General features: G+C 36.5%; 1 protein-coding gene across 1 annotated transcript in view; it reads right to left on the bottom strand.

Annotated features, from left to right (window-relative positions):
• Positions 1-13,631, bottom strand: part of CPQ (carboxypeptidase Q) — a 144,037-nt gene that overhangs the window by 83,380 nt on the left and 47,026 nt on the right. The window contains exon 4 of the mRNA XM_030266453.4: positions 9,221-9,428. Within this exon, the coding sequence (XP_030122313.4) occupies positions 9,221-9,428 (208 nt within the window). The remainder of the gene's footprint in view (positions 1-9,220; positions 9,429-13,631) is intronic.

The raw sequence follows: 13,631 nt of genomic DNA, 5'->3' as shown, positions 1-13,631 counted from the left end.
GAACTTACTTGAAGGCTGGAAAGTCTAATTAGCAAGAAAAGAACATCAGACTTGGGTTTGCTATAAATAGGGTTATTAACTATAGCCTATTTATATGCACAGCTGCAGTCTTCCAGGAGGACCCACAGAACAACTTGTAGAACGTGTTAAGAGATGGTCAAATAAGGTATCATTTGAACATTAATTCCAGCTAAGTGAATAGATCCCTGGAGGACTTCAACATATAAACTAAGGTCAGTAGACTTCAGGCAGAAGTGGAGAATATAAATCCAAGACTTCAGGTTCACAATGCCAAGAAACAAAGTCATACAAGCAGAACAGAGCACAAGCTGTATTATCTGCTTGTAAGATAAGACAGAGAGGAACATACTTGACGACAGTTTTTCTTCCTTCACAAAGAATAATATGTCCTCAGGTCCTCTTCCTGATTATTTGAAAGGTGAAAGAAGAGGATGGAGGACATCACATTTCAGACCTGAGTAATTTTCTCTTGGCAAGAAGCTGGATGACTGAGATTTCCCATTTGGAATGGTAGAATATGCTCTACTCTGCCGAGCAACATACCACAGAAGGCAGTGTCCTAAAACTATATTATGTATATATATACACATACATCTTACAGCAACAAATTCCTTTACAGTGAAAGATTATTATTCCATTAAATACCTTCTTACACAAGCAGTATATTAAACTTGGCACAAAAAGAAGATGAGAAAAATCTTTGTCCAGCTGATATCACTGAAAGTAAAAACAAAGCACAATGATCATAAGGCCAGGTACACAACTGAAAAAATAAAGCCCAGAATTACAGAAGTAGTGTGACAACATCAACATAATTCCCAACATTAAAATATTTAAAATACACAGAGAATTCTACCTCTATTTCCTTATATGCATGCTAGGGAAAAAAAAGCCCACTGATGTGGTGCAATATAGTTTTCAGACTATTTCATCTTACATCATGATATTATTCCATTCACCCTCTACCTGATAATATCTGATTAAATGAGTTGGAACACAGGGGTTTTTTTCTGAATAATTTATACCAGAACATTGCAAACTGTTTTTGAGACTAATATTTCATAGTGATGGTTGTAAATTCAAACATTGGGAAAGAATTCAGATGTCAAGGAATTATGTAGCTACCAGAAGAATACACATTTTTAGTATATTTTTGTTCAAATCTGTAAATTATGGGACAAATGACAGATTAAAAATTTATATGAAAAGCCAGTGCAGACTGTGAGGAATATGCTTTTCAGCATGTATAAAGAAGAAAATCTACAAGGCCTGTAGTACAAAATACATTTTCTGTTAAAGACCCTGTAATGTCCTTTTTTTCCTTTGCAACTTCAGTAAAAAAAAAAGGGATCTCAGTTCTAAACACATAAATCAGTTTACATTTGTGACAAATATTATCGAAAAGTCAAGAGGATTTTTGTCCAAAATTCCATTTACCTGTTACAATTAATTAGAATTATATTTGTGTAAAATGAAATTCAACTTACATATTATATCATTATATATTGGTATAAGTACTGACAATTGACAAACTTTATGAACAAAACTCATTCTTTGATTTAAGATCTATGCCTGCCAGACTCACAAGATCTTTAACATTTTCATAACAAGTATTTTGGACAGATTTTACTGGTATTATGTGTTTTATAGGGTATTTTGCTTTGCCAAACCACAGTAAATGTGTTTGTACCATTGCAACTACATTTACAATAAGGCTAGAGTGGCAAAGTTCAAGACCTTTAAGCTCTCAGAAGCCTGGAGGCCCTCTTCTAGACCAAAGTATAAACTATACGACAATAGAAAAAGAATTTTTTAAAGCTTTTAAAAATAAAAAGAACAAATTATAGTAACATTTTAAGCATGTAATTTGTTAGTAAACCAAGGTCTTGAGCATAGTTCCATTAAAGACCACACCAACTGTGTCAGCTTATTGTTTACACCACCCCGCCCCAAATCCAGATCTCACGAAGCAGCAATGTGATATCTAAAACCCTACAAGTCTACCCACAATTCAGGAGCTGGTTCCATGTTTCACCAGCTCTCTCTGTCCACGAAAACTATGAATTCTGCTACATACTCCACTACATCCTTGAGTAACCATCTCAGTTGCTGCAATCACACAGTTCTTAGAGTAACAACTCTGCTGTCAGCATCTCAATGTGATTAGCAGACCAAGTTCTTTCCCCCTTTCACCTCAATCTCAACCTGACCATTTATAACTTCATTTCTTTTAGCATTTCTCCTTTCATTCAATCAACAATGTCAGCTCTGTCCACTAGGTAAAAATCTCACAGTCAGATCTTCCACCTTGGTCCTACATGTGGGAATTTGAATCTGTGTTGAAGAGCCCTTAATATCCAATCCACATACTCTTAGACAAGCAGTTTTGCATTAAACTTGCATGGAAAATATGTACTTTTTAAACACGACATTCATGAAAAGACAAGGTCTTGGTAGTCCTCCTGTTGTACAAGGTTAAGCATATAGTCTGCAGCTAACAAATACAAACATACAAGTACAGGTATTTGAAAACCCCTGTAGAGAACAGTTGTTTTGGGACTAACCCTTGACACTTGGCACTAGTCTTTCTGGCATCTACTTATTCATAATGAAAAGAAAAATATTGTTTCTTTCTTCCTTCCTCCTCAATATTGTGGTGTTTCTTACTTGATGCCTCAGGCAAGTTTTAGATCTGCCAAACCCAGGACTACCCTTTAGACATTCTTGCATATCAGAATGCAAGAAAGATGAAGTATAATTTTAGAAGATAACTTTTACAATGTGGAGGAAAAGAGCTTTCACAATCATTTGTAAATCCTATGTGTATTTGTAAATTATTACTGAAATAAAATCCCACAGTAATTCTTTAAACTGCTGTGTGGGAGTAGAGACAAAAGAACGGATAGAAAGGAAAAATATTATAGTGTATCTGTTTATACTCACACCATCAAAAGGACTGCAAAACTGCATGCTCTGATGAATTTGATGGCCAACAGAACAAGCACTTTAAATGTTACTTTTTAATTTCCAGTGTCAGAATTTAGTTGGTTACAGTTTAGGATGTAAAGGATTTAAAACACAACAAAACACTCTGAAAAGTAGTGCCCAGAGCAAAGGCTCAGCAAGTAGCTTTGGGCAGAAACCAGTCTAGATTCAAATAAAGGAAGGAGCTGAGGTGGGCAGCCAGCTGTCATGTACAGGTGATATCTATGACCACACTCAGGTGGAGGGCAGGAAGCTCACTGGCTAAACTTACATCAGGAGAATAAAAATGGAACATATATAGCAGGGTGATGGCATCATTCAGTTCTTCCAAACTCCACTTGACTCTACTGAGGAAGGTCACCTAGCCGTCCTCATCCCTTGTCAGTGTCACCCTGGTGCTGCAGTGGCCTGGGACATTACCAATTTTATGCCAGTGAGTTGAGACTCTGAAGGTGCTGCTCCCTGTGGAGTAGGCATTGGTGGTTACTAAAGTTGATACATTTTTCCTTCATATTACAAAGATTTATATGCAGTGACAGCAACTATGCCTCAGCTGGCAAGAGGAGAACCCTTTCCAAGAGTTGCTGGTTTGCCTAGACTAGAGCACATCCCTTAGTCCTCTGGTATCACCAAGCTGGGACACGGAGCAGCTTCGGGTGCCTTCAAGATCAGCAGAGACTGCTGCCACCCTGACCATTTCCCCCCTCTCACCTGCCCACATAGAGACATGGTCTGGTTATTTGGAAAAGACATGAACTTCATAAAAGTCACAATACACTGGTGAACCTGAACTGATTCCTTCAAGAAAAATTGTATCAGGAAAATAATTTTCAAAAATATCTAAGTTGTTTTGAATCTTTCTTCCACATATAAACATTCACTTGTTCCACCAGTATTTCAGACACCCAGCTCTAAGGAGTACAGTATTTTTCAACTGTTGCCACTCAACAACATCAACCCCCCATGTACAAACGAAATTTGAGTAGTAGTAATTGCATAGCCAGATACTGAAGTTTCTAAAAACACGATTACATAAGGGTGCAGCAGCCATTTAATCAGTAGGAAACAATTGCCAAATTTTCCCTAGCAGAATCAAATGCTTTCAGTCAGCTCTTGGGTTTTAAATAGGTGATTCAAGTTTTAGAATATTTGCTATGCTTTACACCACAAAATGCAGCATATACTTTAGTCTTAATATATGATAGGCCTTCTGGTAGTTAAAATAACTAAATAAACAAACCAACAAATAAATAAAATTATCATGTTACAAAGAAAAAAATTCCTCCATATCAGTTTTGTATTAATTTGACATTTTTCATCATGAAAAGACTTATGACAGCAATATTGCCACTCCCACAAGGCACAGAATAAAAGACAGCCTTCAATTAATAGTACAAAAGCTAGTTATTAATAAAACATACACACATAGAGGTACTACCTACTTCAGCAAATATCAACAAAAACACTTCAAAGAAAATACATTTCCTAACAATGCCAATGCTCTTTCTTCACCCTTTCTCTTGTTTCTTTTTTATCATTTGTTTTTCTAGTTCTCTTGCCCATCAGTTCACTGTCATGAAGTAATGGGCTGGCACTCTCAAAACTTTCAAAACCAAATCTCTATAATAATCTTCTAATTCTTTCAAATTCACTTAATTTGTAGCAGCAACAGGGATCAGCTTACAGTCACAGGAGAGAGACTCACAGAATTGTATTTAGAAACCCTTCAACATTTTGGAATGAATAGCCAAACAATCCACATGGAGAAAATGTGATAATGGAGCCATAACATGATGGCATCAGGCTCTTAAAATATTTCTCCTCAAAGCTCTATTGCATGCATGATTTGCTTTGAGCATAGGGATATCTGGAAGCCACATCAAAGACCTAATGGATAGACATTTTGTTAACATATGTAGAAGTGATGCCAAGCCATAAAACAACACTGCACTGAGTATTACACATCTTCAGAAAAGTCTGGTTGTTTTGTGTTGATTTTTTTTTTCTTGAGGTTAGGATGGATTTTTGGTCTACAAATTATTTCTTCCGTTATGTGCATGAATGCCTAACAGGCTCAGAAGCCTGGACAATTTTTATGTTCTTTTGTTCCCTGGATCTTTGCCCAGTATCACAAAATCTGAGACAGGGCTGATCTTTGAAACTGGGAAAGGAAGAAGAATGAAGAAATAAATAAGCATCTGTGTCCTTTGCAGAACAGGTTCTGTTACATCAATCAAAGACTGGTAAAGAACCTCACAATCTAGGCTACTACATTAGCATCTCTGTTTCTCAGGTCATCCCTAGGACTGCTACTTTCAAAGTGCTGATCAAACTTGGCTCTAAGCCACAGTGAATTCTTCAATGGTCTTTCATGTCCTTGGTGTTCAAAACGAAGACAATTTTCAAATTGTACATACTGCAGATATGGCATTCCAAAAAACCAGGAGGCCAAAAACTTTGTAGAGTGAATTCCTGGAACAGCTCTCCAGGATTCTGAAAAGGCCACTTATAAGCTCCTCGGTTTCTGCTCTAAAGTATTTATCCTGGATCACAGAATAATGAGCAGCCATTAAATTTATGTACTTTGTAGGGCACTTAGGAAACAGTTTTTCCATCACTTAGAAACTGTAGGATAAGTAAAACAGCACTGCAAACCAGAAATACACAGTACAAAAAGACACTGAAAGTCAAGATTGTAGAAGAGTTATAACTTTATCCACTTTGATACCTTTTCAGTTAATCACATATTTTGTGGTTCCATGTTTGGTACATTTGGTATATTGAAGCCAGATTAACAACAAACAGCTGCTATTTATAGCATTTCCCCAGAGATGGGAATGGTTGCTGCTGCACTTTAAGACCAATCATGTTACATCTGTATTAAAATGAGAAGACAAACATGTTTTACTGCCAACTCTGCCTGAATTTCAAATGAAAACCACATTAGTAAACTTGTGAATTTCTCAGTCAGTCAGTCTCCAGTGTCAGCTTACATAGTTTAAATAAAACATCTCACCAGCACACAACACGGCACAAAAGGATGCATGGGCCTAGTTGCAAAACAGTTCTCAAATACTCCTCCAAGATAAAAGGCAGGAATGGACTGCAAATGTCTCTAACCTGCAATAGCCTGGACCTCAGCAGGTTCTGCTACCATACCTTTGTCATTTCAAAAACTCTTTGGCTCAGTTGTCAGCAGTCATACAGGCTTAAATATGTCAAGTCCCACAACCCACAGGTTTTCTACCCTCACTGCTGTCCTAAACTCAGAAATTGCCAGGACATCAAGTCATAGCATGTTTGGTCTCACTGTTTCCCATTTGTTTATATGAAGAAAAGATGGATCTTGAATTAATTATCTTATAGGCACAGGCTCACCTCCTTTAGGCACCTACAGGTTAATCAGAACTCAGCAGGCACTAAATAAGGACCTCAGCTCTCACGAGGATGGTGGATGTCTCTGTTCTGACCACGCACAATCTGATCACCTGCTCTGACATAGGAAGAGACTTGTCTGGGGTGAACAGTCCTTTCCTAACTTAGAAGGAATGATACAATTATAAATAGAACAGAGACACTGGTGTGACATGACAAAATCCATTTCCTTTTTCTGTTCAGATGCTTTTTATACCACCTGCAAACTTAGTACTGCAAAGTTGCAGCTTGCAGTAGGTTTCACCATGTATTTTTTCTAGCTGGAACATTGCTTACTGCCTCCTGGCCAGCCAAACAGAAAGGATAAAGCAGGAAGGAAACCTGAAGTATCAGTGGGTTAATTTTTCAAAATTACTTGCACATAGGGTACAGAGATGCCTCAAAAAGACACAGGACATCTGCGCTCACATCATCACCTCTGATGAGGAATGCACCCCTGAGAGCTTGATGCTTCAAAAAAAAAAAAAAAAAAAAAAAGCACCCCTGAGAGTGTGATGCTTTCTTTTACTGCTTTAGGTTACTTGGAAATGCAAATGTGTTGAAGTTAAGCATAGGTACCTAAAATAAGGTTTGCAACTCAAACAATTCTGCATAGCCATTTTGATGATTTCAACATTTCTTGTGGCAGCAATGACTTTCAGAACGCTAAGTCTAAAATACAGGATACCTTTAGGAAAGTATATAAAAAATATGTCAACTACTATTTTCTGTTTTCCTTAACATTTTTCTAGTTTTACCCCCCAAACCCCAATTGCTATATGCAAGAATACACATAAAGCACTTGGAGAAATTATTGAAAATGGAGAAACAGCACTGGATATGATGCAAAAGTGGTCAAATTAAAAAAAAATAACAAAACACAACAAAAAACAAAGCAAAACAAAAAATAACCCCCCCAAAAACTCTAAACAGGTATGAAAAAATTAAGTTATTTTATCCGCCAACGTATTTTCATAATAATAAGTAATACTGTTTGTAATATAAACTTGTCAGATATATTATTTAAGTTCATGGTGATTATTTTAATAAATATGTTGAAATCTCATGGAATGAGTCAATGAATTATTTATAAATCAAGTAGTATATTAAATCCTAGTCAATATATAGATGAACACAAGTATACCTAAATGTGTAGTTACATCTTGAGCTGAATCACTTTTCACCAGACTTCACACACTTTCTTCAGTGTCCTACAGCAACCCTCATTTTCAACTACATTTCAGGTGTTTAAGTTATAATTTGCAGCAATACCTGTGACCAGTTATGTTTCACAGGTTTCAACCTAATTTTAAATTGTTTTGCTTTAGACCTTTGTAGGAGCAATACCACCCACGATTTCTATCCCAGGGTCGAGATCCAGATTTGGGTTTGTTTCAATTCAAAACTTAGACTGAAATTTTGGCCCATGGAAATGGCATCTTTCTGTTCCCATGGATTTGTACTGCATTTTGAAACACTTTGGCATAGAGGGCCTTGTAAGGGTTTGGATCTGCAATGTATTTTATTGCCTAAATAGCGAGATGGTTCCCATTTTTACCAGAGTAACGCAATGGAATGAGCATAGTGAAGCACACATTAAGGCTCCAACAGGAACTGAGTACTAAAAAACCTAAACATTAACTTGGTTTATTTTCCTATTTCTTGGTTACATTTTCAAAGTGTGTCCACTACCACTCCCATTATCATCAGCAGGGGGCTTGTAAATAGGCCTTTACCCAGTGTTTAAATAAATGAGCTTATCAGCGGAAGTAGTGAAGAGATCCCAATCCACTTCATTACTTAAAGAAACAGAGCAGGACAGCAAAGAGAAAATCAAGTCCAGGCAAGCACCTTAACATATCTTTGAAGCGTACATTTGAACACTTCATAACTGAATTGTCAAATGTTGAAGTACACCAAACATAATTCAGGAAAGACAGCCAATTAACTGGTTAGAAACATTGTTAAAAATGCAGATGACATAAAATTAAATTAAATGCACCCTAATTATAAAGTTGGAACATTTAACTTGTTAAATATGTGTTTCGTGAAGCTAGACTCACAGGTGATGTTATGTAAACCAATCAACCACCAGGGTAGTTACTCTTTCCCTGCCCAGTGATCAAGCTGCTGAAACTGTACACTCACTGAGGATCTCTGACACCACAAGCCAGAGCTACTGAACTGTCATCTCAGAAAAGATAAAATCTCTTAAATGCATAAAATCTCTTGCCTGGTTTAAAGGTCAGAGATGGACGTTCTTCTTCTCCATTGAAGGCATAAAAAGTACAGTGTTTAAAAAAACATTGTGGCTCAGTTGGTACTCTAGCAGGAGTTTCTAGTGCTGCTGTAATTGAGGTTGCATCAACATTTTCACAATAAAACATACTGTCAGAAAGGTAATTCCATGTTTTAAGCTGACACAGAAGACTTTGTACCAGGCACAAATCCTTCAGTACCGAGAGTTTGGTTTGTATCATTTTTAGCTTAGAAATTGGAAGAAAGGAGAAAGCAAGAAGAAAAGTCCTATAAATGGAAGACAACAATGTAGAATTATAAAATGTTCAAACAGAATTTGTGGCGCAGACAGTTTATTCCAATCATACCTACCTGCTAAACTTAGCCATTAAACCTGTTACCTGTAAAAGATTGAAAAGCTAAGATGTCTAAAATATAGAAGAGCATGTGAATGAAAGTTACATGTTTTAGGCATTGTTTCAAAAGGGTCGGTTTGGTTTTTTGATTGTTTCATCCATATTTTTAAAGAAAAAATGAGGCAGTTTTGTATATTTTCACCCACCTGCTCTGGGTACTTGCTTCCAACTATCTCTGCCACAGTATTAAATGACAGAGAGTCGGGATAAGTCTTAGCTCCCATCCTCAGGTGCACAACAATCTTAGTGCCACGGAGAGACATTCGCGACATCATCTCAGCATCTTCCACAGTGATGCAAGCAGTGGGAATTTGGGGTACATCAGGCTGGTAACTCTGCCCCCCAGTATGTGGACTGTTAAAAAAAAAACAACAAAACACAGTGTTAACTACTCAGCTCTGTAATTTTTTTAGCGTTACTGTAGAATTATTAAGAATGATCATCATGACCATCCCTGCCATACTCTCAAAAGGGACATAACTACAATTTTAATAAACCTTTTGACAAAATACATCAAGTGTTTTTTCACTAATCAGAATATCTGTTACTATTATGTATGTCTAGAATTCTATTCATTGTCAGTTCTATTTAGGTCATTGACATGCTTTGATATCACACTCCATTCACTGTTTTACCAGAAACAAAAGCAATGAAAAGTCTAAATGAACGGGTTGCCTTAAGTGCTTTTTTTTCCCCTGTAGCAAGTAATGAAGTTAAAATTGACTATTAAATTTTAATGCTCTTTTCCAAATAACAGAATTGCAGAACAGATGAGGTTGGCAGGAACCTCTGGAGATCATCTGGACCAACCACCCTGCTTGAGTGGGCCACCCAAAACCAGATGTCCAGAACCATGCACGATGCATGAAGATCTTCACCTGTGAGCTTTCTCACAGCAGCAGACACATTTTTCTATACATTTAAATGAACAATAAAAATTTTAAATTGGGTTATTTTTTAGTCTTCTAAACTGGAAAAAAAACCCCATTTAATTTCTGGAGGATATATGTTAAGGAATCCTTAACATATATCTACTTTGTAAGATTATATATTTGGTGAAATGGGAGAGATTATTCAGTTCTATTTATTGAGAAGAATAATCCTTTCTCAACAATAGCAAGTCATATTGTAATCAATAACATAACCTGCAGAGTAGATATATATAAATATTTATTTCACATGGAAATACTAAAAACTAGTTACAGAGGTCTTACAGGAGCTTCTTCAGAGATCTGTCTATCAAGTCATAACAGTTCAGAAAATTGCTCCTGGTTGTTTACAGCTGAACCTCAAGCAAAAGCCAGTGTCTCTTTCCATCTGATTTGCAGGTTTGGTGACCCATGGCTCACCTTTGAAATAATATTTAACCTGAAACTCGACATTTCCTGTGCCATGTAATACTCCCTGAGTGGAAAAAACTCATGTAGACTTATAAGTTCAGACTTTTTTTCTATTTTTTTTTTCTTTCTTTGTTAAAAAAAAAAAAAAAGGCACCCCTCATCCCCACTTTTAAACTGCGATAACTTGCTGCATATGTTTAATATTTCTTTGAGTGTTTGGGGATAAATCCAGCATGTTAACCAAAAGACTTTCCAAACAATGTAAAATAAACAGACTGGGAAAAAAAAAAAAAAAAAAAAAAAGACAAAAAAGAGAGATGACAGTTTAATCTACTAATGCTAAGAAACCCCAAACCCTACATTCAAAAACTGAGCAGAAACTGTTTGTTTCTGGTCATTTTAAATGAATGTTTCTGCCTGTATCTTCTGGCAAGTTTATGTCTTAGTACTAACATGCTGAATTGCTGTAATTCAAGTTTTATCACTGATTTCAAGGTCCTTGCTATTTCTCAACAAAAGAAACCCCTAAAACTGTATTTGTTTCTCCAATTTAAGCAGCAAGCACATTTATTGCAGATGCTCCATCCTGATGTTCCACAATTGTGGATAAGGCTTCTGACAACTCACTATGATCCACACATGCTTACACACCTCAAGTGAAGAAACATTTGCAGACACAAAATTTACCCAGCTAGCCCAAAAAAATAAACCTTGAAATTACCTGGAAGTGCCATTTGTATACTTAAACTGCCACTCTGCCACGAATTCAAAGGTAAACCCTACTACCCAAATTAGCCATATTGGCTCGGGCTGGCAGAGCCAGCAGCAACTCAGATGACACCAGGATCTGACAGGAATGGACAACTACCCAAATTATTTCTACAAAAAGGGAAATGGACCCTAAGCACGACCAGTACAAAGACACAAAGCAATACACCAGTACTGTAGATTCCTAATGCTGCAAGATGAACTACACAGAGAACATTTTTGGCAGACACTAAGCATCCTGGGATGCATATGATGAAAGTTTACATACATGCAAAACATTCTATGTGTTAAGTATATCATCTACCTAATAAATTGCTTAATAAAGTGCCAAAGAGTACATAAAAAAATCTAAGCAAAGCAAATTAAGTGCCTTTTAAGTAGAGATAACCAAGAACTGGAAGGGCTACTGACAATATGTCAAGACCTGAGCAAGAACTAACAAAAAAGAAATTACTAGCAGACTCTGTGTAACAGATGGAGAGATGCATTCCTGAGTTTGGCTAAAAACAGGGCAAACAGGATGTAGTTTGGTAAAATCAGGAGAAAGAATTTTTGGGGGGGGGGGCGGAAGGGCTGGGAAGAGGTGGGATGACAAGAAATTTTTTTTTTTTTATTGACTCTGAACAAACATGATTTCAGGACTATTATTTTAACAAGAAGGATCTTATTTAAAAAAAAACAAAAACAACAACTCTCTTGCATTTACCATTCCTTGCACTTTGAAAACAAAATAAAAGGAAAGAATCACATAACACCAGCTATAGAGATCACAAATAGCCCTGACTCTGTACCAGCTTTCAACTTAAAAACATTGGTACCTACAGGTAAGCAAGATGTATGTACCTGTGGCATTCCCCACTAACACCTGGGAGTGATGATAGCTTCTGTTTCAAACACACACTCTCTGAAAAATGCTGTTATCCAACAAACCCTAAATTAATTCTGCTAAACTTTAAGGGTAGTTAGGCTATTTAATATATGATACCCCTGTTCAATACCATAATTTGGTGTTCAGAAGTGATGGTAAGTAGTTCTCCCATTATTTTTTATTTACTTAACCAAAGCACCTGTTTTGATTTTAGATCTACTGAATCACCTCTCATCCATATTTAAACTATTAATTGAAAGGATATTAATGTTACTACAAACTCAGAGTCATTTGGTCCTGACATTCTTGATTAACAGCTGACAAAATGCAGATAAAGTGGTTGAGTTTTCCTTTTGATAAACCCCTAGATTTCATATCTTGGAAAATAATTAAGAGAAGTGTCATGGTATGAATAAAAGCAGAGAAAAGGCTCAAAAAAAACCCCACATTTTCTCTGTTGAAAGTACTTGTCAAATGGCTAGTAAGAAACAGATGTGGCTTGTATCTTACACTAAAGTGTAAAGGGAGAATAAAAAATTCAAAAAGCAGCTAGTTAGTTTCTCTTCTGAGTAAAACAATCAAATGTAGAGAAACCAAAAAATGTGGATGAAAAGATGTGCTGCTGGTGTCAGGTCAGTTCTAATTCTTCTTACTGTGGTAGCTGACCTGGCATACTCCATTACTTTGTTCCTGCACTTCCAACCCTTATCTTTAAGATAAGCTGAAATGCCCAAGGAAAAGTAAATTGTGTAAGAACCAGTGCTTCAAGCTACACTGGATGCTCTGATAGAAAACAGATCTCAAGTTGAAGCCTTAGAAAACAATCTCCTTAGATAGCAATCTCCTAAAGGGAGAAGTAAGCATGACAATACAAGAATTCTAACATGGCTAAAAGGAAAAAGAACCCAACCAATCAAAACTTGATTATACAAAAGCTTAGAAAGATTTATTTCAGCCATAATGTGTATGCACATACTCCCAGTGCACCATTCTTCACAATAACCTAGAAAAGCAATCCTTTGGAGGTGGGAAATACAAAATCAGTGTTGTCTAAGAATTGCCAGTGTTGTCTAAGTTTGCTCATTCAGACGAACATATTGCAAGTCTCTAATTACCTATGTTACCACCTATTTTCTACAGGACCCATGTAAAATTCACTGCATGAGCCACATGTAAACTAAAAATTCATATCAGATCAGTTAGTTTGTTAATATTGACTTAAATAATAAAATACATTCCTGGGTAGAGCCATGACTACATTAATCACTAGCTATACCCACAGCAAGATCACAGCCTTAACTTGGTAACAGGCTCACATCTTCCACATACTTTTGTTTTTTCACTTGTATATTCTACATATCACAGAAAATCCCCTCATCACATACAAAGCTTTACACTTTAAAGGGAGTGATGGAACATACTGCAACAAAACGGGAGGAAAACTACAGATCTTGTTCTTGCAGTTATCTACGGAGAGGAGCTATTCAGAAGTGCCTCACTCCTGTAACTTTCTCTGCATAACAAGCAGCATGGCAAAGCCTGAACTCCACACAAGTAAATCCCCTTTTCCAGCACCACAAA

Source organism: Taeniopygia guttata, chromosome 2 (assembly GCF_048771995.1).
Source record: "Taeniopygia guttata chromosome 2, bTaeGut7.mat, whole genome shotgun sequence".
Classification (NCBI taxonomy): Eukaryota; Metazoa; Chordata; class Aves; order Passeriformes; family Estrildidae; genus Taeniopygia; species Taeniopygia guttata.
Note: the sequence above shows the minus strand (reverse complement) of the source record. Positions and strands in the feature narration are given on the sequence as shown.